This window comes from Oncorhynchus gorbuscha, unplaced genomic scaffold (genome assembly GCF_021184085.1).
Source record: "Oncorhynchus gorbuscha isolate QuinsamMale2020 ecotype Even-year unplaced genomic scaffold, OgorEven_v1.0 Un_scaffold_4105, whole genome shotgun sequence".
NCBI lineage: Eukaryota > Metazoa > Chordata > Actinopteri > Salmoniformes > Salmonidae > Oncorhynchus > Oncorhynchus gorbuscha.
This window is the reverse complement of record NW_025748207.1, coordinates 1-27,333: the sequence shown is the minus strand read 5'-3', so window position 1 is coordinate 27,333 and position 27,333 is coordinate 1. Positions and strand designations below refer to the sequence as shown.

At 48.5% G+C, this 27,333-nt stretch overlaps 1 protein-coding gene across 1 annotated transcript in view; it reads right to left on the bottom strand.

Annotated features, from left to right (window-relative positions):
• Positions 1-26,477, bottom strand: part of LOC124028417 (serine/threonine-protein kinase Nek11-like) — a gene marked incomplete at both ends in the record, with an annotated part of 32,887 nt that extends 6,410 nt beyond the window's left edge. Inside the window, 6 exons of the mRNA XM_046340471.1 lie at positions 2,582-2,667; positions 8,224-8,302; positions 8,479-8,628; positions 11,359-11,485; positions 26,098-26,162; positions 26,359-26,477. Coding sequence (XP_046196427.1) covers positions 2,582-2,667; positions 8,224-8,302; positions 8,479-8,628; positions 11,359-11,485; positions 26,098-26,162; positions 26,359-26,477 — 626 coding nt within the window. The remainder of the gene's footprint in view (positions 1-2,581; positions 2,668-8,223; positions 8,303-8,478; positions 8,629-11,358; positions 11,486-26,097; positions 26,163-26,358) is intronic.
• Between the last annotated feature and the right edge of the window lie 856 nt (positions 26,478-27,333).

Genomic DNA, 27,333 nt, shown 5'->3' with positions numbered 1-27,333 from the left:
ACCCTAAACCTAGCTCCATGTCCACATCCTGGTTCAACCCTAACCTTAGACCCAACCCTAAACCTAGCTCCATGTCCACATCCTGGTTCAACCCTAACCTTAGACCCAACCCTAAACCTAGCTCCATGTCCACATCCTGGTTCAACCCTAACCTTAGACCCAACCCTAAACCTAGCTCCATGTCCACATCCTGGTTCAACCCCCAACCCTAAACCTCCATGTCCACAGACCCAACCCTAAACCTAGCTCCATGTCCACATCCTGGTTCAACCCTAACCTTAGACCCAACCCTAAACCTAGCTCCATGTCCACATCCTGGTTCAACCCTAACCTCAACCCTAACCTTAGACCCAACCCTAAACCTAGCTCCATGTCACATCCTCAACCCTAACCTTAGTTCAACCCTAACCTTAGACCCAACCCTAAACCTAGCTCCATGTCCACATCCTGGTTCAACCCTAACCTTAGACCCAACCCCTAGCTCCATGTACACATCCTGGTTCAACCTTAGACCCAACCCTAAACCTAGCTCCATGTCCACATCCTGGTTCAACCCTAACCTTAGACCCAACCCTAAACCTAGCTCCATGTCCACATCCTGGTTCAACCCTAACCTTAGACCCAACCCTAAACCTAGCTCCATGTCCACATCCTGGTTCAACCCTAACCTTAGACCCAACCCTAAACCTAGCTCCATGTACACATCCTGGTTCAACCCTAACCTTAGACCCAACCCTAAACCTAGCTCCATGTACACATCCTGGTTCAACCCTAACCTTAGACCCAACCCTAAACCTAGCTCCATGTCCACATCCTGGTTCAACCCTAACCTTAGACCCAACCCTAAACCTAGCTCCATGTACACATCCCAGTTCAACCCTAACCTTAGACCCAACCCTAAACCTAGCTCCATGTACACATCCTGGTTCAACCCTAACCTTAGACCCAACCCTAAACCTAGCTCCATGTTCACAACATCCCAACCTCAACCTAGCTAACCTTAGACCCAACCTTAAAACCTAAACCTAGCTCCATGTACACATCCTGGTTCAACCCTAACCTTAGACCCAACCCTAAACCTAGCTCCATGTACACATCCTGGTTCAACTTTAGACCCAACCCCAACCCTAAACCTAGCTCCATGTACACATCCCAGTTCAACCCTAAACCCAACCCTAAACCTAAACTCCATGTACACATCCTGGTTCAACCTAACCTTAGACCCAACCCTAAACCTAGCTCCATGTACACATCCTGGTTCAACACTAACTTTAGACCCAACCCTAAACCTAGCTCCATGTACACATCCTGGTTCAACACTAACTTTAGACCCAACCCTAAACCTAGCTCCATGTACACATCCTGGTTCAACCCTAACCTTAGACCCAACCCTAAACCTAGCTCCATGTCCACATCCCAGTTCAACCATAACCCTGGCTTCAACCACAACTCTAACTATGGTGTGTAGAATTCCATTGGACAAGTCATCAGGGTAAGTATGTAAAAAGTGGAATAACATGATCATGTCACTGACCAGTTAATAAGCATAACATCAGATCAGAGAATCATATCATCCATGATCCCAAGTTAATCACCATTTCTCACAACCATATTGCATTGTCCACATGCTACTAAGGCACCTTGGCAAGTCATTACAGATGCAGTCTGTCAGGCAACAAATGACATGATCGTGTCAATCCTAAAGAGATGGGTGTGGCTATTGCTAAGACCTAGACCTAATCTGGTCTTTCTCTGCAGCATGTTACACCTGGCTACTCTAACATATAGGAGAGTGTGTGGCCAGCTAAGCTAATGATGACAGGCACCTTCCCTGATTGGTGCCAGTTTGAATCAGTGACGGTCTGGTTTGTTTAAGAGACAGCTGCTACTAACTGTGATTTCCATGTCTGAGTGAGTGAGAAAATGTGAGTGTGAGGAAGTGAGAGAGAGAGCGAGAGAGAGAGAGAGAAGTGAGAGAGAAAGAGACAGACAGAGAGTGAGAGAAAAGGGGGTTATGGAGAGGGACAGAGTATGGCAATATTAGTGTGTGTTTGTGTGAATGCTTAAAAATCCCTCTGTCCTGATGCAGCCACATTGCGCTGAGGAGCCAGTGTTCATTCTTCATGTCTGAGGATGATAGTGGTGTGTAACTGCAGCCACGTAGCTCTAAACTGAGGAGCCAGTGTTCATTCTTCATGTCTGAGGATGATAGTGGTGTGTAACTGCAGCCACGTAGCTCTAAACTGAGGAGCCAGTGTTCATTCTTCATGTCTGAGGATGATAGTGGTGTGTAACTGCAGCCACTTCATGTAGCTCTAAACTGAGGAGCCAGTGTTCATTCTTCATGTCTGAGGATGATAGTGGTGTGTAACTGCAGCCACGTAGCTCTAAACTGAGGAGCCAGTGTTCATTCTTCATGTCTGAGGATGATAGTGGTGTGTTACTGCAGCCACGTAGCTCTAAACTGAGGAGCCAGTGTTCATTCTTCATGTCTGAGGATGATAGTGGTTTTAGTTCTCCCTCTTCCTTCTTAATAACCCAAACTACAGACAACCATACAGTATATAGAGCATGTCCTTACACCGCTTTCAATATCTGTGCTGCGTCTCTTTCTCCCGCTGATGTCTTGTCTCTCAGTGTCAGACTACAGAACTTGTGTTTTAAGATCTGTAGAGAGGGAGTGAGACAGAGAAAAAAAGGGAGGGGGAAAGAGAGAGAGAGTAAAAGAGAGAGAAAAGAAAGAGTGAGATCAAGGTTAACATTATCAATATTATTGCTTTATTACAAACAGACTAGTATATCCCTGTATATCCCTACTTCACCATCGTTGATATGTCTACAGCTGTCATTAGGCTAAAGTGACCTACTGCAACGTCGTTAAACACAGCTGACCTTTCCAGTGTCCAGTGGTTAACTGACTGGACGCTCTCCTGACGCTGGAATAAGTTCATATTACTCTCTTTCTTTCTTTCTTTCTTTCTTTCTTTCTTTCTTTCTCTTTCTTTCTTTCTTTCTTTCTCTCTCTTCTCTTCTCTCTCTCTCTCTCTCTCTCTCTCTCTTCTCTCTCTCTCTCTCTCTCTCTCTCTCTTTCTCTCTTTCTTCTCTTCTCTCTTCTTTAGAATCTCTGTGCTTTTTTCTAGAGGGTGGTGCCCTATCTCTATGTCCCTCATTCTCTCGCTGAAATCTGTCAACAAGAGAAGAGGGGCATGGAGGGTAAACCACTGGGAGGGAGAGAGAGGGAGGAGAGGAGAGGGGGACATGGAGGGTAAAACACTGGGGGAGAGGAAGAGGGATAGGGAGGAGAGAGGAGAGGGGGACATGGAGGGTAAACCACTGGGGGAGAGAGAGAGGGAGGAGAGAGAGAGGGGGACATGGAGGGTAAACCACTGGGGGAGAGGGAGAGGGAGGAGAGAGGAGAGGGGGACATGGAGGGTAAACCACTGGGGGGAGGGAGGGAGGAGAGAGGAGAGGGGGACATGAAGGGTAAACCACTGGGGGAGAGGGAGGGAAGAGGGAGGAGAGAGGGGGACATGGAGGGTAAACCACTGGGGGAGGGAGGGAGAGGGAGGAGAGAGGAGAGGGGGACATGGAGGGTAAACCACTGGGGGAGAGGGAGAGGAGGAGGGAGAGGGGGACATGGAAGGGTAAACCACTGGGGGAGAGGGAGAGGAGGGAGGAGAGGGGGAGAGGGTAAACCACTGGGGGGAGAGGGGGACATGAAGGGTAAACCACTGGGGGAGAGGGAGAGGGAGGAGAGAGGAGAGGGGGACATGAAGGGTAAACCACTGGGGGGAGAGGGAGGAGAGGAGGAGGGGGACATGGAGGGTAAACCACTGGGGGAGAGGGAGAGGGAGGAGAGAGGGAGGGGGACATGAAGGGTAAACCACTGGGGGAGAGGGAGAGGGAGGAGGAGAGGAGAGGGGGACATGGAGGGTAAACCACTGGGGGAGAGGGAGAGGGAGGAGGAGGAGGGGGGAGAGGGTAAACCACTGGGGGAGAGGGAGAGGGGGACATGAAGGGTAAACCACTGGGGGAGAGGGAGAGGGAGGAGAGGGAGGAGAGGGGGACATGAAGGGTAAACCACTGGGGGAGAGGGAGAGGGAGGAGAGAGGAGGGGGGACATGAAGGGTAAACCACTGGGGGAGAGGGAGGAGAGAGAGAGAGGGGGACATGAAGGGTAAACCACTGGGGGAGAGGGAGAGGGAGGGAGGAGAGAGGAGAGGGGACATGAAGGGTAAACCACTGGGGGAGAGGGAGAGGGGAGGGAGAGGGAGAGGGAGGAGAGAGGAGGGGGACATGAAGGGTAAACCACTGGGGGAAGAGGGAGAGGGAGGAGAGAGGAGAGGGGGACATGAAGGGTAAACCACTGGGGGAGAGGGAGAGGAGAGGAGGGGAGGAGAGAGAGGGGGGACATGAAGGGTAAACCACTGGGGAGAGGGAGGGGAGGAGAGAGGGGGGGGAGGGGGAATGAAGGGTAAACCACTGGGGAAAAATAAAGGGTCAGCCAGACCACTGGGGGGGACATGAAGGAAACCACTGGGGGAGAGGAGGGAGGGAGAGAGAGGAGAGGGGGACATGAAGGGTAAACCACTGGGGGAGAGGGAGGGAGAGGGAGGAGAGGGAGGGGGGGGACATGAAGGGTAAACCACTGGGGGAGAGGGAGAGGGAGGAGAGGGAGAGGGAGGAGAGAGGAGAGGGGGACATGAAGGGTAAACCACTGGGGGAGAGGGAGAGGGAGGAGAGAGGAGAGGGGGACATGAAGGGTAAACCACTGGGGGAGAGGGAGAGGGAGGAGAGAGGAGAGGGGGACATGAAGGGTAAACCACTGAGGGGAGAGAAACTTGATGGAAAGGAGAACAGTAAACCACTGGGGGACATGAAGGAGAGGAAGGGGGGGGAGAGGGAGAGGGAGGAGAGAGGAGAGGGGGACATGGAGGGTAAACCACTGGGGGAGAGGGAGAGGGAGGAGAGAGGAGAGGGGGACATGAAGGGTAAACCACTGGGGGAGAGGGAGAGGAGGAGGAGAGAGAGAGGGGGACATGAAGGTAAACCACTGGGGAGAGAGAGAGGGAGGAGAGGGAGGAGAGAGGGAGGGGGGACATGAGGGAAACTTGTCACTGGGGGGAATAACAGGGTCAGGCCACACCCTGAATAGAAATGGAGGGAGAGATGGATGAGGGGGAGGGGAGGAGAGAGGAGGGGGGGACATGGAGGGTAAACCACTGGGGGAGAGGGAGAGGGAGGAGGAGAGGAGAGGGGGACATGGAGGGTAAACCACTGGGGGAGAGGGAGAGGGAGGAGGGAGAGGGAGGGGAGAGAGGGGAGGGGTAAACCACTGGGGGAGAGGGAGAGGGAGGAGAGGGGAGGGGGACATGGAGGGTAAACCACTGGGGGAGAGAGGGAGGGGAGAGAGAGGAGGGGGGGACATGGAGGGTAAACCACTGGGGGGAGAGGAGAGGGAGAGGGGAGAGGGAGGAGAGAGGAGGGGGGACATGAAGGGTAAACCACTGGGGGAGAGGGAGGGGAGGAGAGGAGAGGGGGACATGGAGGGTAAACCACTGGGGGAGAGGGAGAGGGAGGAGAGAGGAGATGGGGGACATGGAGGGTAAACCACTGGGGGAGAGGGAGAGGAAGAGGAGAGGGAGGAGGGGGAGGAGGGAGAGATGGGGGGAGAGGAGGAGAGGAGAAACTTGTCATGGAGGGTAAACCACTGGGGGAGAGGGAGAGGGAGAGGGAGGAGAGAGGAGGAGGAGGAGGGAGGGAGGAGGGGGAGAGATGGAGGAGGGAGAGGAGGAGGGAGGGGAGGGAAACCAGGAGGAGAGATGGAGGAGAGAGGATGGAGGGGGAGATGGTGGAGGGATGGAGGAGATGGGGGAGGGAGGAGATGGAGGAGAACTGGAGGAGAGGAGGCGGAGGGTAAATGGAGGAGGATGGAGAGGAGAGAGGAGGAGATGGAGGAGAGAGGAAGAGGAGGACATGAGGAGAGATGGAGGAGAGGGATGGAGGAGGGGGAGAGATGAGGGAGACATGGAGGAGGGACAGATGGAGGAGGAGGAGGAGAGGAGGAGGATGGAGGAAAGATGGAGGAGAGGGAGAGGATGGAGGAGAGAGGGAGGAGAGGAGGAGGAGGAAGAGGTATGGGAGGAGAGGGGAGGGAGGAGAGAGGAGGAGGGAGGAGAGGGAGAGAGAGGAGGAGAGGGAGAGATGGAGGAGAGAGAGGAGGGGGAACATGGAAGGAAACCACTGGGGGAGAGAGTGGAGAGAGAGAGGGGGACATGATGGAGGAGTGGAGGGAGAGATACTGGGAGGAAGAGATGGAACTGGAGGGACATGGAGGAGGAAGAGATGGAGACAGGAGATGGGAGGTGGAGGAGCCTTGGTCAGGGAGGAGATAAACAAGAGACATCAAAGAACCATTGTGTTTTACAACACAGAACAGCCAGGCAACAGAATTACCATGTTCACTGAGAAGGAGACACAGAAGGACAGACTAGCATACAGACATAAAAGGGGATAGCCACATCAATACTTATACATATACTTTACATGGACTAGCCATGGGTGTTAGAGAGAAATGCAATGCATAGAATGCAGTGCTGACAGAAAGAAAGCTGAACAGAATACATCATGTACAGTCAGGTTAGCATACTGCACAAGGCAGAAACTAAACATAGGAACAATCGGGGAAGAAGGGCCGCTGCCTTGAGGGGACAAGAACCCAATGGTCACTCTGACAGAGCTCGGAGTTCCTCTGTGGAGATGGGAGAACCTTCCAGAAGGACAACCATTTCTGAAGCACTCCACCAATCAGGCCTTTAAAGACTGGCTAAAGCCAGAACTCAGTAAAAGGCAATGACAGAGATGGAGTTTGGACAAAAGGCACCTAAAGACTCTTAGACCATGAGAAACAACATTCTCTGGTCTGATGAAACCATCTCTTTGACCTGAACACCAAGTATCACGTCTGGAGGAAACCTAGCACCATCCCTACGGTGAAGTATGATGGTGGCAGCATCATGCAGTGGGGATGTTTTTCAGCGGCAAGGACTGGGAGACTTGTCAAGATCGAGGCAGAGAAGAAATTAGTCAAATACAGAGAGATCCTTGATGAAAACCTGTTCCGGAGCGCTCCCAACAGGACAACAGTTCACCTCCCAACAGGACAACAGTTCACCTCCCAACAGGACAACAGTTCACCTCCCAACAGGACAACAGTTCACCTCCCAACAGGACAACGACCCTAAGCACACAGCCAAGACAATGCAGGAGTGGCTTCGGGACAAGTCTCTGAATGTCCTTGAGTGGCCCAGCCAGAGCTCAGACTTGAACTCAATCAAACATCTCTGGAGAAACCTGAAAATAGCTGTGCAGTAACACTCTCCATCCAACCTTACAGAGCTTGAGATGATCTGCAGAGAAGAATAAGACAAACTCCCCAAATACAGGTGTGCCAAGCTTGTAGTGTCATACCCAAGAAGACACGAGGCTGTAATCACTGCCAAAGGTGCTTCAACGAAGTACTGAGTAAAGGGTCTGAATACTTATGTAAAAAATATATTTTTATTTTTTATAAATGAGCAAAAACGTCTAAAAACATAATTTTGCTTTTTCATTATGGGGTATTGTGTGTAGATTGATGAGGGGGAAAAGAATAATAAGAGAATAAGGCTGTAACCTATCAAAATGTGGAAAAAGTCAAGGAGTCTGAATACTTTCCGAAGGCACTGTACATGCTTCAGATACAGTACATTATTTGACATCTCACATGAGCTTAGCTGGCTTTACATTTCATTGACTGAGTGTGTGTGTGTGTGTGTGTGTGTGTGTGTGTGTGTGTGTGTGTGTGTGTGTGTGTGTGTGTGTGTGTGTGTGTGTGTGTGTGTGTGTGTGTGTGTGTGTGTGTGTGTGTGTGTGTGTGTGTGTGTGTGTGTGTGTGTGTGTGTGTGTGTGGACGACAGATGAAATGCTGACTTTCTAACCTGTCATGGTAGAAAAGGTTATGAACACAGAAAATGTGCTGTGGAGAAAAGTGAACTATGACAGGAAGTCAATTTAACATTGAGTAAATCCAACCAGCCAGTAGGTTTGATTAGTCTGTGATTCTGGTACCATAGCTCCGCCCATTTGACCTTTGGAGCCACCCCAATGAATCAACCAATCAATCAGCCTTAGGAAGTATTTATATTGCTGTGATATGTGTTATGTTTCCAGGATAGGTCTAACCTGCATACTGTCCTCAATGAATTTTGTCTTCAGAGCTTCTGTAGCAGAGAGCCTGGATGACGGGGTTTTCTCCAGCATCCTAAAAGAGAGGCAGCACATGGTTCTGGTTAAGGGTTCGGGTTTGAAGGCAGGTAAGACACTCTTTATCCTGTATTATCATTTTTTGTACACGTTGAAGCACAATGTGAGAGGATTGAACTCTGACCTATGTGTTACTGAGTTGACCCTTACATTCTCCAGCTAATGCCTTCTCACCTTTGCATGAGTGTGTTGAGCTCCAGAGAGTATCTGTCTGTCAGTCTGGGGGTTTCTCCCTCCACTATCTTCATCACAACTGACAAGAAGTTGTGTCCTTCAAAGGCATGTGACAGGCAACACATCTCATACAGGATACAGCCTATGGCCCTGAAACACACACACACAATCAGCCAACACATCTCATACAGGATACAGCCTATGGCCCTGAAACACACACACACACACACACACACACACACACACACACACACACACACACACACACACACACACATACAGCCTATGGCCCAAACACACACACACACACACAATCAGCCAACACATCTCATACAGGATACAATCAGCCAACACATCTCATACAGGATACAGCCAACACATCTCATACAACAGCCTATGGCCCTGAAACACACACAATCACACATCTCATACAGGATACAGCCTATAGCCCTGAAACACACACACACACACATCAATCACACATCTCACAGGATACAGCCACATGGCCCACAAACACACACACACACACACACACACACACACACACACACACACACACACACACACACACACACACACACACACACACACACACACACACACACACACACACACACAGTTCACAATGGTAGTGATATCATCAACACCTCTGGGTACACCTATATTGGTTAAGGATATAACTGCACCAGGATCCACTGGTCCTGACCTGAAGTCCAGTCGTATGGAACAGTCGGTGCCAGTTGAGGTAACCTTTGAGGTCCCCATCCATCTGAGCAGTGATAAGGTCACCTACTGTACCAAAACTGTCCTTCCATTCCATGTTCATTACCTGCACTTGGAAGGGGTGTGCGACCTGACAATCTGATCTACTGTGTAATAGAATCCATAAATCAATGTCGTCTCATATTTCCAATATGACTAATACCCCACATGGACTCTAAACAGACCAGTAAGAAGTGAGAACATTAACACATCTGGTAATGGATCTGTACACATCTTATATCGAGGTGTAATAAAGCTCCCTTCTCCTGCAGGTTGTTTGGCATCAAAGGAAAGTGGCCATGAATAAACAGATTAGATGGGAGAATAATAAATGCCCGCCAGACATATGTGAATGAATATACTAGCTCCCGTTATTACTCTTGGTGGAATAGAGAGATAACCAAACGATGACAGGAAGCAGATGGAAGTTAGAGAGTTAAAGGTATTATTTGTCAATCATCCACCTCTTTGTCTTTAATATCACACTCTCTTAATCTCTTGTTTTATTGCATCCTGCCACACAGTACACCAGAACAACAATGCAAGTAATGCAAATGGACAGAGTGATTCTACAATGACTATGAATGTATTCAGATACCATAATGGAGGAGAAACAAACAATATCATCTACATTTCCCTGGAAGCCTCCATCTTATTTTCCATATCAAATGTTCCATTGTTTTTATATCAAGTAATAATTGTATTATTTGATGTAAAATAAGAAGAAGGGATTGGGAAGAGGAGTGGACATCCAGGCATTTCAAACATCTACCACTAGGCAATGTCTCATTGTGACCTAACAGAGTTATGACTCTACTTGTTGCTCTAATCCTCATACTCTTTCTAACCCTTAAAGTCCATCTCCCACTTCCTGTCTTTACTTGTTACCTACAGTGAGCCCTCTCCTCCTTGTGAGATCAGCTAAACGGGCCGTGCGTGGTACAGTAGAGTGGTCGAGGCGTGAGGTGACCACTTCCTCTCTCATTAGTGTGGTCTATGGGAAGAGACGCTGAGCCTAGCGGAGTGAGGAGGAGTGGGAGGCAACAGACTACCCAGAGGGCTGTGTATCAGTGTCTGAGATCGCCACCATCTTCTCAATTGGCTTATTGGTCTCTTCCTCTCTGTTGGATAAAATAAGACAATTTTCCACTCCCACTCTGGGATTAGTGGTAATTTCCTCTTGAAAACAGATGAATAGAGAAGGAAGGGGGGAAGGCCAGGGGGGGAAGGAAGCTGCTGGCAGCTGGGAGGGACAGTGCAGAGTTGACAGACCTTTTGTCTCCATTCAGTACTATGTTCTACCGGCTCTACACAGATTCTTCTTCATGAATAACTTCTCATAAAGACTATTATTTGAAACCATGGAGCACTGGTGCTGAGGGAAGTCATGTACAGTTACTACTGTTGCATTCTTTTCAAACAACTTTGAGTTCAGTAGATGCTTGCACTTCAGACTGCAGTAAAAGATGAGGGATCTGTAGTCGCTCTTGGCATTAAAGGTGTTCTTTATGCTCTCCTGCTGATCAGACCAACGGCCGTATCGACTCCATTCATCATTATACATGAATCCATTTCTACCCCTCTTCTACACTTCATTACTCATCACATATTCCAGTCCATATCCAAAGTGCCTCTTAGCCATGCTCCTTTTGGACTGCTTTGAAGGAAATGCCAGCCAAATCTCACAATGAGTGTCTGCCTTGATACGTGACAGCATTACACAGCATTCTGAACTCTGCACTGTAGCCTTAGCAGAAAGCAGAGACGGAGGAGGAAACTGGATGTCAACAACTCTCTTGAGGTTCGGAGGGGAATGAGAATCAAAAAATAACTCATCTTCAAAACACAGAGCTCTAAACAGGTGTTTGTTTCATTAAAGGTTTTAAACATGACAAGCATTCACATAATAGAACTTGTGGTGGCTGCCACAACACAAAACATGTGTTACAAGTGTTAAGAAAGTCACTACACACATAAACACACAGTGCAGCATCAAGATAAATGTCAATGTCCACTCACCGTTCAACCTATCTAACCTTACCTTTCTTTACATTTGAACTTTAACCTAACTTTGACCTTTCTGTCTTTGAGCCTCAGTGTGCTGCTCCACCTTCCTACCAGATATCAGACTTGGAGTCGTAACCGTGGTGGTTCAGGACTTCAGGGCTCATGTAGTAAGGCGTGCCCGTGAAGGTGGTGGCCAGGTCACATGACCCCATCAGCAGACAGGACACCCCAAAATCACCTGAACGGAGGAAGAGCAACACTTATAATAATAATATATTATATTTGTAGAGTGCAATTTGCATAAGATAGGAAACAAAACAAAGAACAATAAACAGCAACAATGCATTGCCTAATAATACTAAATTTACATTTACATTTAAGTCATTTAGCAGACGCTCTTATCCAGACTTTGATTATTTCCAAACTGGAACCTGTTCCTATTTCCTGTGCCCTCATTGATCCCATCTGCAAGGACCAGGGGGGTGGGTGTGAGCACTATGCAGAAGGACAATAAAAAGGCTGAAAGAAGTGTCCGCCATATTGCTTTCACCTATCCAGTCCGCTTTCGAGTGACAAGGATGATTCATCATAGGAAGAGGAAAGACACATTAAAGTAGACAGCTTTCTGTTTGGAATTGAACCATCAGCACATTTTCTGTTTGGAATTGAACCATCAGCACATTTTCTGTTTTTAGAATTGAACCATTATTACATTAAAGTAGACCGTTTTCTGTTTGGAATTGAACCTTTAGCACATTTTCTGTTTTTAGAATTGGACCATTATCACATTAAAGTAGACCGTTTTCTGTTTGGAATTGAACCATCAGCACATTAAAGTGCATGGCCCTGATTATGTTCTTGTCAAGTGTCAATGTGCAGCGGATAGGAAGGAGTCAGGCACAGGACACAGAACTAACTGAGTAAATTGTCATGTTTGTCATTTATTATCATGTCTTGTCCCTGTGCTCCCCATTCTGTTCGTTTCCCTCTGCTGGTCTTATTGGGTTCTTTCCCTCTTTCTATCCCTCTCTCTCCCCTTCCCCCTCTCACTCTCTCGCTCTCTCTTCTCTCTATCGTTCCGTTCCTGCTCCCAGCTGTTCCTATTCCCCTAATCATCATTTAGTCTTCCCACACCTGTTCCCGATCCTTTCCCTGATTAGAGTCCCTATTTATTCCTTTGTGTTCCGTTCCTGTCCCGTCGGTTCCTTGTTTAGTATTCACCATGCTGTGATTGCGTTTCGCCCTGTCCTGTCGTGTTTTTGCTGTGATTGTGTATCGCCCTGTCCTGTCGTGTTTTTTGCCTTCATCAGATGCTGCGTGTGAGCAGGTGTCTCTGTCTACTACGGCCTGCGCCTACCCGAAGCGACCTGCAGTCTGTGGCCGCTTCTCCAGTTATTCCCCTCTACAGACTAGAGGATTTCGGTTATTCCCTGTTTGGACTTGAATAAACTCTGTTTCTGTTAAGTCGCTTTTGGGTCCTCTTTCACCTGCATGACAGAAGGAACCGACCAAGGAATGGACCCAGCGACTTCAGACGCTCGTTACACTGCCGTCGAGATCCAAGGAGCCATGCTCGGCAGACACGAGCAGGAATTGTCTGCTGCTCGCCATGCCGTGGAGAACCTGGCCGCTCAGGTTTCCGACCTCTCTGGACAGTTCCAGAGTCTACGTCTCGTGCCACCTGTTACTTCCTGGCCTGCCGAGCCTCCAGAACCTAGGGTTAATAACCCACCTTGCTACTCCGGGCAGCCCACTGAGTGCCGCTCCTTTCTCACGCAGTGTGAGATTGTGTTCTCTCTCCAACCCAACACATACTCTAGAGAGAGAGCTCGGGTTGCTTACGTCATTTCACTCCTTACTGGCCGGGCTCGAGAATGGGGCACAGCTATCTGGGAGGCAAGGGCTGATTGCTCTAACAAATTCCAGAACTTTAAAGAGGAGATGATTCGGGTTTTTGACCGTTCAGTTTTTGGTGGGGAGGCTTCTAGGGCCCTGGCTTCCTTATGCCAAGGTGAACGGTCCATAACGGATTATTATATTGAGTTTCGCACTCTTGCTGCCTCTAGTGAGTGGAACGAGCCGGCGCTGCTCGCTCGTTTTCTGGAGGGACTCCACGCAGTGGTTAAGGATGAGATTCTCTCCCGGGAGGTTCCTTCAGATGTGGACTCTTTGATTGCTCTCGCCATCCGCATAGAACGACGGGTAGATCTTCGTCACCGGGCTCGTGGAAGAGAGCTCGCATCAACGGTGTTTCCCTGCTCCGCATCGCAACCATCTCCCTCCTCTGGCTTTGAGACTGAGCCCATGCAGCTGGGAGGGATTCGCATCTCGAATAAGGAGAGGGAACGGAGGATCACCAACCGCCTGTGCCTCTATTGCGGAGTTGCTGGACATTTTGTTAATTCATGTCCAGTAAAAGCCAGAGCTCATCTGTAAGCGGAGGGCTACAGGTGAGCGCAACTACTCAAGTCTCTCCATCAAAGTCCTGTACTACTTTGTCGGTCCACCTACGCTGGACCGGTTCGGGTGCTACATGTAGTGCCTTGATAGACTCTGGGGCTGAGGGTTGTTTCATGGACGAAGCATGGGTTCGGAAACATGACATTCCTTTCAGAGAGTTAGAGAAGCCTACGCCCATGTTCGCCTTAGATGGTAGTCATCTTCCCAGTATCAGATTTGAGACACTACCTTTAACCCTCACAGTATCTGGTAACCACAGTGAGACTATTTCTTTTTTGATTTTCCGTTCACCGTTTACACCTTTTGTTTTGGGTCATCCCTGGCTAGTATGTCATAATCCTTCTATTAATTGGTCTAGTAATTCTATCCTATCCTGGAACGTTTCTTGTCATGTGAAGTGTTTAATGTCTGCCATCCCTCCCGTTTCTTCTGTCCCTACTTCTCAGGAGGAACCTGGCGATTTGACAGGAGTGCCGGAGGAATATCATGATCTGCGCACGGTCTTCAGTCGGTCCCGAGCCAACTCCCTTCCTCCTCACCGGTCGTATGATTGTAGTATTGATCTCCTTCCGGGGACCACTCCTCCTCGAGGTAGACTATACTCTCTGTCGGCTCCCGAACGTAAGGCTCTCGAGGATTATTTGTCTGTGTCTCTTGACGCCGGTACCATAGTGCCTTCTTCTTCTCCGGCCGGGGCGGGGTTCTTTTTGTTAAGAAGAAGGACGGTACTCTGCGCCCCTGCGTGGATTATCGAGGGCTGAATGACATAACGGTTAAGAATCGTTATCCGCTTCCCCTTATGTCATCAGCCTTCGAGATTCTGCAGGGAGCCAGGTGCTTTACTAAGTTGGACCTTCGTAACGCTTACCATCTCGTGCGCATCAGAGAGGGGGACGAGTGGAAAACGGCGTTTAACACTCCGTTAGGGCATTTTGAGTACCGGGTTCTGCCGTTCGGTCTCGCCAATGCGCCAGCTGTTTTTCAGGCATTAGTTAATGATGTTCTGAGAGACATGCTGAACATTTTTGTTTTTGTCTATCTTGACGATATCCTGATTTTTTCTCCGTCACTCGAGATTCATGTTCAGCACGTTCGACGTGTTCTACAGCGCCTTTTAGAGAATTGTCTCTACGTAAAGGCTGAGAAGTGCTCTTTTCATGTCTCCTCCATTACTTTTCTCGGTTCCGTTATTTCCACTGAAGGCATTCAGATGGATTCCGCTAAGGTCAAGCTGTCAGTGATTGGCCCGTTCCAAGGTCACGTGTCGAGTTGCAGCGCTTTTTAGGTTTCGCTAATTTCTATCGGCGTTTCATTCGTAATTTCGGTCAAGTTGCTGCCCCTCTCACAGCTCTTACTTCTGTCAAGACGTGTTTTAAGTGGTCCGGTTCCGCCCAGGGAGCTTTTGATCTTCTAAAAAAACGTTTTACGTCCGCTCCTATCCTCGTTACTCCTGACGTCACTAGACAATTCATTGTCGAGGTTGACGCTTCAGAGGTAGGCGTGGGAGCCATTCTATCCCAGCGCTTCCAGTCTGACGATAAGGTTCATCCTTGCGCTTATTTTTCTCATCGCCTGTCGCCATCTGAGCGCAACTATGATGTGGGTAACCGTGAACTGCTCGCCATCCGCTTAGCCCTAGGCGAATGGCGACAGTGGTTGGAGGGGCGACCGTTCCTTTTGTCGTTTGGACAGACCATAAGAACCTTGAGTACATCCGTTCTGCCAAACGACTTAATGCCCGTCAAGCTCGTTGGGCGTTGTTTTTCGCTCGTTTCGAGTTTGTGATTTCTTACCGTCCGGGTAGCAAGAACACCAAGCCTGATGCCTTATCCCGTCTGTTTAGTTCTTCTGTGGCTTCTACTGATCCCGAGGGGATTCTTCCTTATGGGCGTGTTGTCGGGTTAACAGTCTGGGGAATTGAAAGACAGGTTAAGCAAGCACTCACGCACACTGCGTCGCCGCGCGCTTGTCCTAGTAACCTCCTTTTTCGTTCCTGTTTCCACTCGTCTGGCTGTTCTTCAGTGGGCTCACTCTGCCAAGTTAGCTGGTCATCCCGGTGTTCGAGGCACTCTTGCGTCTATTCGCCAGCGCTTTTGGTGGCCGACTCAGGAGCGTGACACGCGCCGTTTCGTGGCTGCTTGTTCGGACTGCGCGCAGACTAAGTCGGGTAACTCTCCTCCTGCCGGTCGTCTCAGACCGCTCCCCATTCCTTCTCGACCATGGTCTCACATTGCCTTAGACTTCATTACCGGTCTGCCTTTGTCTGCGGGGAAGACTGTGATTCTGACGGTTGTCGATAGGTTCTCTAAGGCGGCACATTTCATTCCCCTCGCTAAACTTCCTTCCGCTAAGGAGACGGCACAAATCATTATTGAGAATGTATTCAGAATTCATGGCCTCCCGTTAGACGCCGTTTCAGACAGAGGCCCGCAATTCACGTCACAGTTTTGGAGGGAGTTCTGTCGTTTGATTGGTGCGTCCGTCAGTCTCTCTTCCGGGTTTCATCCCCAGTCTAACGGTCAAGCAGAGAGGGCCAATCAGACGATTGGTCGCATACTACGCAGCCTTTCTTTCAGAAACCCTGCGTCTTGGGCAGAACAGCTCCCCTGGGCAGAATACGCTCACAATTCGCTTCCTTCGTCTGCTACCGGGTTATCTCCGTTTCAGAGTAGTCTGGGTTACCAGCCTCCTCTGTTCTCATCCCAGCTTGCCGAGTCCAGCGTTCCCTCCGCTCAAGCGTTTGTCCAACGTTGTGAGCGCACCTGGAGGAGGGTGAGGTCTGCACTTTGCCGTTACAGGGCACAGACGGTGAGAGCCGCCAATAAACGCAGGATTAAGAGTCCAAGGTATTGTTGCGGCCAGAGAGTGTGGCTTTCCACTCGCAACCTTCCTCTTACGACAGCTTCTCGTAAGTTGACTCCGCGGTTCATTGGTCCGTTCCGTGTCTCCCAGGTCGTCAATCCTGTCGCTGTGCGACTGCTTCTTCCGCGACATCTTCGTCGCGTCCATCCTGTCTTCCATGTCTCCTGTGTTAAGCCCTTTCTTCGCACCCCGTTCGTCTTCCTCCCCCCTCCCGTCCTTGTCGAGAGCGCACCTATTTACAAGGTACATAAGATCATGGACATGCGTTCTCGGGGACGGGGTCACCAATACTTAGTGGATTGGGAGGGTTACGGTCCTGAGGAGAGGAGTTGGGTTCCGTCTCGGGACGTGCTGGACCGTTCACTCATCGATGATTTCCTCCGTTGCCGCCAGGATTCCTCCTCGAGTGCGCCAGGAGGCGCTCGGTGAGTGGGGGGGTACTGTCATGTTTGTCATTTATTATCATGTCTTGTCCCTGTGCTCCCCATTCTGTTCGTTTCCCTCTGCTGGTCTTATTGGGTTCTTTCCCTCTTTCTATCCCTCTCTCTCCCCCTCCCCCTCTCACTCTCTCGCTCTCTCTTCTCTCTATCGTTCCGTTCCTGCTCCCAGCTGTTCCTATTCCCCTAATCATCATTTAGTCTTCCCACACCTGTTCCCGATCCTTTCCCCTGATTAGAGTCCCTATTTATTCCTTTGTGTTCCGTTCCTGTCCCGTCGGTTCCTTGTTTAGTATTCACCATGCTGTGATTGCGTTTCGCCCTGTCCTGTCGTGTTTTTGCTGTGATTGTGTATCGCCCTGTCCTGTCGTGTTTTTTGCCTTCATCAGATGCTGCGTGTGAGCAGGTGTCTCTGTCTACTACGGCCTGCGCCTACCCGAAGCGACCTGCAGTCTGTGGCCGCTTCTCCAGTTATTCCCCTCTACAGACTAGAGGATTTCGGTTATTCCCTGTTTGGACTTAAATAAACTCTGTTTCTGTTAAGTCGCTTTTGGGTCCTCTTTCACCTGCATGACATAAATAACATACTTTACTCGAATAAACAACAAAATAAATTCCATGCAGGGAAAATACTCCAGCTCACATAAAATAGCGAACACTTCACAACGAACAAACACGCACAAAACCATGTGGGAACCAGAGGGTTTAATTTTTTTTCTTATTTCACCTTTATTTAACCAGGTAGGCTAGTTGAGAACAAGTTCTCATTTGCAACTGCGACCTGGCCAAGATAAAGCATAGCAGTGTGAACAGACAACACAGAGTTACACATGGAGTAAACAATTAACAAGTCAATAACACAGTAGAAAAAAAGGGAGTCTATATACAATGTGTGCAAAAGGCATGAGGAGGTAGGCGAATAATTACAATTTTGCAGATTAACACTGGAGTGATAAATGATCAGATGGTCATGTACAGGTAGAGATATTGGTGTGCAAAAGAGCAGAAAAGTAAATAAATAAAAACAGTGTGGGGATGAGGTAGGTGAAAATGGGTGGGCTATTTACCAATAGACTATGTACAGCTGCAGCGATCGGTTAGCTGCTCAGATAGCTGATGTTTGAAGTTGGTGAGGGAGATAAAGTCTACAACTTCAGCGATTTTTGCAATTCGTTCCAGTCACAGGCAGCAGAGTACTGGAACGAAAGGCGGCAAATGAGGTGTTGGCTTTAGGGATGATCAGTGAGATACACCTGCTGGAGCGCGTGCTACGGATGGGTGTTGCCATCGTGACCAGTGAACTGAGATAAGGCGGAGCTTTACCTAGCATGGACTTGTAGATGACCTGGAGCCAGTGGGTCTGGCAACGAATATGTAGCGAGGGCCAGCCGACTAGAGCATACAAGTCGCAGTGGTGGGTGGTATAAGGTGCTTTAGTGACAAAACGGTTGGCACTGTGATAAACTGCATCCAGTTTGCTGAGTAGAGTGTTGGAAGCCATTTTGTAGATGACATCGCCGAAGTCGAGGATCGGTAGGATAGTCAGTTTTACTAGGGTAAGCTTGGCGGCGTGAGTGAAGGAGGCTTTGTTGCGGAATAGAAATCCGACTCTTGATTTGATTTTCGATTGGAGATGTTTGATATGAGTCTGGAAGGAGAGTTTGCAGTCTAGCCAGACACCTAGGTACTTATAGATGTCCACATATTCAAGGTCGGAACCATCCAGGGTGGTGATGCTAGTCGGGCATGCGGGTGCAGGCAGCGATCGGTTGAAAAGCATGCATTTGGTTTTACTAGCGTTTAAGAGCAGTTGGAGGCCACGGAAGGAGTGTTGTATGGCATTGAAGCTCGTTTGGAGGTTAGATAGCACAGTGTCCAATGACGGGCCGAAAGTATATAGAATGGTGTCGTCTGCGTAGAGGTGGATCAGGGAATCGCCCGCAGCAAGAGCAACATCATTGATATATACAGAGAAAAGAGTCGGCCCGAGAATTGAACCCTGTGGCACCCCCATAAAGACTGCCAGAGGACCGGACAGCATGCCCTCCGATTTGACACACTGAACTCTGTCTGCAAAGTAATTGGTGAACCAGGCAAGGCAGTCATCCGAAAAACCGAGGCTACTGAGTCTGCCGATAAGAATATGGTGATTGACAGAGTCGAAAGCCTTGGCAAGGTCGATGAAGACGGCTGCACAGTACTGTCTTTTATCGATGGCGGTTATGATATCGTTTAGTACCTTGAGTGTGGCTGAGGTGCACCCGTGACAGGCTCGGAAACCAGATTGCACACCGGAGAAGGTACGGTGGGATTCGAGATGGTCAGTGACCTGTTTGTTGACTTGGCTTTCGAAGACCTTAGATAGGCAGGGCAGGATGGATATAGGTCTGTAACAGTTTGGGTCCAGGGTGTCTCCGCCTTTGAAGAGGGGGATGACTGCGGCAGCTTTCCAATCCTTGGGGATCTCAGACGATATGAAAGAGAGGTTGAACAGGCTGGTAATAGGGGTTGCAACAATGGCGGCGGATAGTTTCAGAAATAGAGGGTCCATTGTCAAGCCCAGCTGATTTATACGGGTCCAGGTTTTGCAGCTCTTTCAGAAAGGCTTTTCGATCACAGAAGTCAACAAATGAGGGTACCTGGGGACATGCAGGGCCTGGGTTTACCTCCACATCACCCGCGGAGCAGAGAAGGAGTAGTATGAGGGTGCGGCTGAAGGCTATCAAAACTGGTCGCCTAGAGCGTTGGGGACAGAGAATAAGAGGAGCAGGTTTCTGGGCATGGTAGAATATATTCAGGGCATAATGCGCAGACAGGGGTATGGTGGGGTGCGGGTACAGCGGAGGTAAGCCCAGGCACTGGGTGATGATGAGAGAGGTTGTATCTCTGGACATGCTGGTTGTAATGGGTGAGGTCACCGCATGTGTGGGAGGTGGGACGAAGGAGGTAACAGGGGTATGAAGAGTGGAACTAGGGGCTCCATTGTGAACTAAAACAATGATCACTAACCTGAACAACAGTATACAAGGCATATTGACATATGAGAGAGACATACAGCGAGGCATACAGTAATCACAGGTGTTGAATTGGGAAAGCTAGCTAAAACAGTAGGTGAGACAGCAACAGCTAGTCAGCTAGCACAACAAACAGCAGGTAAAATGGCGTTGACTAGGCAACGGAGCCGACAGATAAAACAAACAAGCAGAATGGAGTACCGTGATTAATGGACAGTCCAGCGTGCATCAGCTATGTAGCCAAGTGATCAGTGTCCAGGGGGCAGCGGTGGATGGGGCAGGGAAGCTGGACTGGCGAGTGTTATCCAGGTTAAAAAACTAACAATGACTAAATAGCTTGTAGCTAGTTAGCTGGTTAGCTTCTGGAGGTTCTTGAGTGTGTTCTAAAAATTAAAAATAATAGCGATTCCGTATCACATTGGGTGAGGCAGGTTTCCGGAGGTATAAACAAATTAAAACAAATCAGAAAGAGATAGAAAGTACATATGGGTCCAGTGAGTGTTTGGGACGCGGCGATGCAGACGGTTAGCAGACCTGTGCTAACAAACTAACAGTTAGCAGGCCGGGGTAAACAAGGTAGCAGTTAGCGGACCTGGGCTAAACAAGCTAGCAGTTAGCATGCCGAATTAGCAAGCAAGGAGATAGCAAGGGCTAGAGAGTTAGCCTTTGGGGGACGTCGCGATGGGGTGAGTCTGTTTATTCCTCTTCATGCGGTGACATCGATAGACCGGTCGTGGGCCCGGGTATTGTAGCCCAGGAGTATGCTACGGTGGTAAGCACAGGTTCTCTGGCCGGGCTAGCTTCAAGCTAAGTGGGTGGAAACGCTAGGCAGGAGTAATCATCCGGGGTTGCGGTTTAGCTAGATAGCTAGTTGTGAAGATCCAGCTGAAAAATGTTCCGTTTGCAGTGGGAATCCGGGGATAAAAAAATAAATAGGTCCGTTATGCTCTGGTTAGCGTCGCGTTGTTCGAACTGGCGAGAGCTTTCCGAGCTAAAGGTTAGCTGATGACCGGTTAGCTGAAGACCGCTAGCATAGCTGGCTAGCTTCAGTTGAGGGGTTCCGGTTCTGAAGTAAATATAAATACTTTAGGAAAAAGTAGCTACATTGGGTGAGGCGGGTTGCAGGAGAGTATTTGGAAGCGTAGGTTTAGCAAAATGTTTTTAAAGATATGCGAAGAAAAATATGTAAAAACGAAAAAGAAACGATATATACAGGGGACACGATACGACAGGATGACTTACTGCTACACCATCTTGGATCCAGTAAGTTTAAATAGGGAAATAAATAATAATGTCATGGAAACCAGGTGTGTACAATAAAGACAAAACAAATGGACAATGAAACATAGATCAGTAGCGGCTAGAAAACCGGTGACATCGTCCGCCGAACACCGCCGGAACAAGGAGAGGCACCAACTTAGGCGGAAGTTGTGAAAGTACCCCCCTCCCGATGCGGGCTCCAGCAGCACATCGACACCGGCCTCGGGGACGACACGGAGGGTGAACAGGCAGATGGCAGAAAACTGATCGGCCAGGATCGTGGTGTTTCCCTGTGACGGAGGAAGATCCTTCACGAAATCCACCAATAGTTGGGACTGGTAGGGGTTGTAATTTCCCTCTGGGCAGGTGTCTAGGAGCCTTGCACTGGGCGCACACCGAGCAGGAGGAAACATAAACCCTCACGTCCTTAGCTAAAGTGGGCCACCAGTACTTCCCACTAAGACAGCACACTGACCTACCGATGCCAGGGTGACCAGAGGAGGGGGACGTGTGGACCCAATATAGCAAACGGACTGTACGGAGCATACAGTCGCCCAGCTGGACACTGGGGGGGGGAGTGGGCTCTGTACGTAACGCCCGCTCGATGTCCACATCCAGCTCCCACACCACCGGTGCCACGAGGCCAGAAGCTGAAGTATGGGAGTGGGATCCATGGGCCGCTCCTCTGTGTCATACATCCAGGACAGTGCGTCTGCCTTCACGTTCTGGGAACCTGGTCTGTAAGAAAGGGTGAAAACAAAACAGGTGAAAAACATGGCCCACCTTGCCTGACGAGGGTTCAGTCTTCTCGCCGGCAGGATGTACTCCAGATTGCGGTGGTCAGTCCAGATGAGGAAAGGGTGCTTAGCCCCCTTAAGCCAATGTCTCCACACTTTCAGAGCCTTTACGACAGCCAGTAGCTCCCGGTCCCCCACATCATAGTTAAGCTCCGCCGCTTCTTCGAAAAGAAAGCACAGGGGCGGAGTTTGGGTGGCATACTCGAGCGCTGAGACAGCACAGCACCTATCCCAGCCTCGGACGCGTCTACCTCCACTATAAATGCCAAGGAGGCATCGGGATGATCCAGCATGGGAGCCTGAGTAAACAGAGGCTTCAGGTGACCAAAAGCCCTGTCTGCCCCAGCCGGCCACTGCAGTTGCATCGGTCCCCTCTTAAGCAATGAGGTAATATCATAATATCATAATGTCGCTGATATACACCACCACACCACTACACCCACCACTACACCCTGCCCGTGCAGGTCCCGGAAAATCTCGTCTACAAAGGATTGGAAGACTGATGGAGCATTCCTCAACCTGTACGGCATGACGAGGTACTCATAGTGCCCAGAGGTGGTACTAAATGCCGTCTTCCGCCAAACGCCGCCGGAACAAGGACAGGCACCAACTTCGGCGGAAGTCGAGACAGTTCAATTGTCTTAATTTGTTCAAGTGAATTACATATTTGATCTAAATCTGGTGAGCAAACAACTGGCAGTGATTTACACAGTGGGCTACAGATGGTGTGCTGTGTATAAACTGTGTGCTGTGTATAAACTGTGTGCTGTGTATAAACTGTGTGCTGTGTATAAACTGTGTATAAACGTGTGCTGTGTATAAACTGTGTGCTGTGTATAAACGGTGTGCTGTGTATAAACTGTGTGCTGTGTATAAACTGTGTGCTGTGTATAAACTGTGTGCTGTGTATAAACTGTGTGCTGTTTATAAACTGTGCTGTGTATAAACTGTGTGCTGTGTATAAACTGTGTATAAACTGTGTGCTGTGTATAAACTGTGTGCTGTGTATAAACTGTGTGCTGTGTATAAACTGTGTGCTGTGTATAAACTGTGTGCTGTGTATAAACTGTGTGCTGTGTATAAACTGTGTGCTGTGTATAAACTGTGTGCTGTGTATAAACTGTGCTGTGTATAAACTGTGTGCTGTGTATAAACTGTGTGCTGTGTATAAACTGTGTGCTGTGTATAAACTGTGTGCTGTGTATAAACTGTGTATAAACTGTGCTGTGTATAAACTGTGTGCTGTGTATAAACTGTGTGCTGTGTATAAACTGTGTATAAACTGTGCTGTGTATAAACTGTGTGCTGTGTATAAACTGTGTGCTGTGTATAAACTGTGTATAAACTGTGCTGTGTATAAACTGTGTGCTGTGTATAAACTGTGTGCTGTGTATAAACTGTGTATAAACTGTGTGCTGTGTATAAACTGTGTATAAACTGTGCTGTGTATAAACTGTGCTGTGTATAAACTGTGTGCTGTGTATAAACTGTGTATAAACTATGTGCTGTGTATAAACGGTGTGCTGTTTATAAACCGTGTGCTGTGTATAAACTGTGTGCTGTGTATAAACTGTGTGCTGTGTATAAACTGTGTGCTGTGTATAAACTGTGTGCTGTTTATAAACTGTGTATAAACTGTGTGCTGTGTATAAACTGTATAAACTGTGTATAAACTATGTGCTGTGTATAAACGGTGTGCTGTTTATAAACCGTGTGCTGTGTATTAACTGGGTGTACTTTCAACAGTTTTGTATTCCTGTAATCGGTGCGTAATCGGTGCGTAATCGGTGGCAGGGAAGTCAGACGCAGGAGAGCAGAACTTAGTAATAACCGGAGCAGTTTAATAGCAAAACCCACAGCATAAAAATAACAAGTATATTGGGTACAAAACCCGTCACGCACCAAACAGCACGTGCACAAGCCACCATTGTTCCTGTTCCCAAGAAAGCTAAGGTAACTGAGCTAAACAACTACCGCCCCGTAGCACTCACTTCCGTCATCATGAAGTGCTTTGAGAGACTAGTCAAGGACCATATCATCTCCACCCTACCTGACACCCTAGACCCACTCCAATTTGCTTACCGCCCAAATAGGTCCACAGACGATGCAATCTCAACCACACTGCACACTGCCCTAACCCATCTGGACAAGAGGAATACCTATGTGAGAATGCTGTTCATCGACTACAGCTCGGCATTCAACACCATATTACCCTCCAAGCTCGTCATCAAGCTCGAGACCCTGGGTCTCGACCCCGCCCTGTGCAACTGGGTACTGGACTTCCTGACAGGCCACCCCCAGGTGGTGAGGGTAGGCAACAACATCTCCACCCCGCTGATCCTCAAAACTGGGGCCCCACATGGGTGCGTTCTGAGCCCTCTCCTGTACTCCCTGTTCACCCACGACTGCGTGGCCACGCACGCCTCCAACTCAATCATCAAGTTTGCGGACGACACAACAGTGGTAGGCTTGATTACCAACAACGACGAGACGGCCTACAGGGAGGAGGTGAGGGCCCTCGGAGTGTGGTGTCAGGAAAATAACCTCACACTCAATGTCAACAAAACTAAGGAGATGATTGTGGACTTCAGGAAACAGCAGAGGGGAACACCCCCCTATCCACATCGATGGAACAGTAGTGGAGAGGGTAGTAAGTTTTAAGTTCCTCGGCGTACACATCACAGACAAACTGAATTGGTCCACTCACACAGACAGCATCGTGAAGAAGGCGCAGCAGCGCCTCTTCAACCTCAGGAGGCTGAAGAAATTTGGCTTGTCACCAAAAGCACTCACAAACTTCTACAGATGCACAATCGAGAGCATCCTGGCGGGCTGTATCACCGCCTGGTACGGCAACTGCTCCGCCCACAACCGTAAGGCTCTCCAGAGGGTAGTGAGGTCTGCACAACGCATCACCGGGGGCAAACTACCTGCCCTCCAGGACACCTACACCACCCAATGTTACAGGAAGGCCATAAAGATCATCAAGGTCAACAACCACCCAATCCACTGCCTGTTCACCCCGCTATCATCCAGAAGGCGAGGTCAGAACAGGTGCATCAAAGCTGGGACCGAGAGACTGAAAAACAGCTTCTATCTCAAGGCCATCAGACTGTTAAACAGCCACCACTAACATTGAGTGGCTGCTGCCAACACACTGACACTGACTCAACTCCAGCCACTTTAATAATGGGAATTGATGGGAAATGATGTAAAATATATCACTAGCCACTTTAAACAATGCTACTTAATATAATGTTACATACCCTACATTATTAATCTCATATGCATACGTATATACTGTACTCTATATCATCTACTGCATCCTTATGTAATACATGTATCACTAGCCACTTTAACTATGCCACTTTGTTTACATACTCATCTCATATGTATATACTGTACTCGATACCATCTACTGTATCTTGCCTATGCTGCTCTGTACCATCACTCATTCATATATCTTTATGTACATATTCTTTATCCCCTTACACTGTGTATAAGACAGTAGTTTTGGAATTGTTAGTTAGATTACTTGTTGGTTATTACTGCATTGTCGGAACTAGAAGCACAAGCATTTTGCTACACTCGCATTAACATCTGCTAACCATGTGCATGTGACAAATACAATTAGATTTGATTTGATTTGACAATAAACAATCCCAGACAAAGACATGGGGGGAACAGAGGGTTAAATACACAACAAATGATTGAGGGAATTGAAACCAGGTGTGAGGAAAAACAAGACAAAACACATGGAAAATGAAAAATGGATCGATGATGGCTAGAAGACTGGCGACGCCGATCGCCGAGTGCCGCCCAAACAAGGAGCGGACCCGACTTCGGTGGAAGTCGTGACAATTCATCCATTACCTTTGTAGATAATTGTATGCCGCAGACATATGGAGAGAGCCTTAGAATTGAACAGGAGTGACACGGCCTCCCTGCACTTTTAAGGACTAACAAAGATTTCAAACAAACAAAAAAACTCCCATGGGCCACTGCTGCATTGGAACTCACCGATTTTAACTATGTTCCTTTTCAGGAAGATATTTTTGGCCTTCAGATCTCTGTGGAGGATGCGCCTGGGACAGAGGAGGCAGGACAAACAGACATCAGCAGACAGGCAGACAGGCAGGAATACAATAAAGAAATAAACCTTGCACGATGCAATCATGATACTTTGAAGTCCAAAATAAATCCTTGTTTAGATTCCTGTGGTTCTTAGACCTCCCCTTATGTACTCTTCATTTTTGACAAAAGTATAAATACCGTATGAACCTGTTATGCATGTAGTGGAGTCCAAGCAGCAGCTGGATCAGCCAATCAGTGACCTGGGTCTCAGGCAAGCTCTGCCCTGCTTCTCTCGCTTCCTCCAGATGACAGTCCAAGTCCCTGTCCTAGAGCATAGAGTATTATAGCAACAGACTTAGATATTCATACAGATACCCACATCACAGTAAATGCATGCAAGCGTATACAGGCGCATGCACGCACACACCCACCAACACACTATTGTGGATACACATTGTGGAAAACCTTTTACAAAATACCCATTCCGATACGTCTATAAGTTCATTCATTTCCATTCTGGGGGAAATGTGCATCAACTCTAACTGTAAGAGCTAAGTGCATCAACACTAAGAGAGCTCTGAATCCTCGTCTCTATTTTACACTCCAGACAGAAAGGTCCTCTGTCAGCTGCCATTGTGACCATTTAATTGTCTATGAGGATAAGCTGGAATGAGATCTGAGCTTCATTCTCTCTAATGGGACTTCCAGCGTGTCCTCACTGGTTCATTCTGAGAGGCACTGAGTAGGTTATGATGCTCTGGAAGTGTGTGTGTGTGTGTGTGTGTGTGTGTGTGTGTGTGTGTGTGTGTGTGTGTGTGTGTGTGTGTGTGTGTGTGTGTGTGTGTGTGTGTGTGTGTGTGTGTGTGTGTGTGTGTGTGTGTGTGTGTGTGTGTGTGTGTGTGTGTGTGTGTGTGTGTGTGTGTGTGTGTGTGTGTGTGTGCGTGCGCATGCCTGCGAGCATCTGAGCTTCTGTGTAGTGGGGGAAAGTGTATTTTGTGTGTATATGGGGGGTGATGGAACAACATAAGCTGTATCTGTGTCAGGTGAGGCTCAAAATGCTTTAAGGGAACTGTTTAATGAAATAAGTAAAACACAAAAATGACTAGAGGGAGTCGGACCGCAATTGATTTGATTATGTATCCTGGATCAGACTTGCTGCTCTGTTTTTAAAAAAGTGGGACG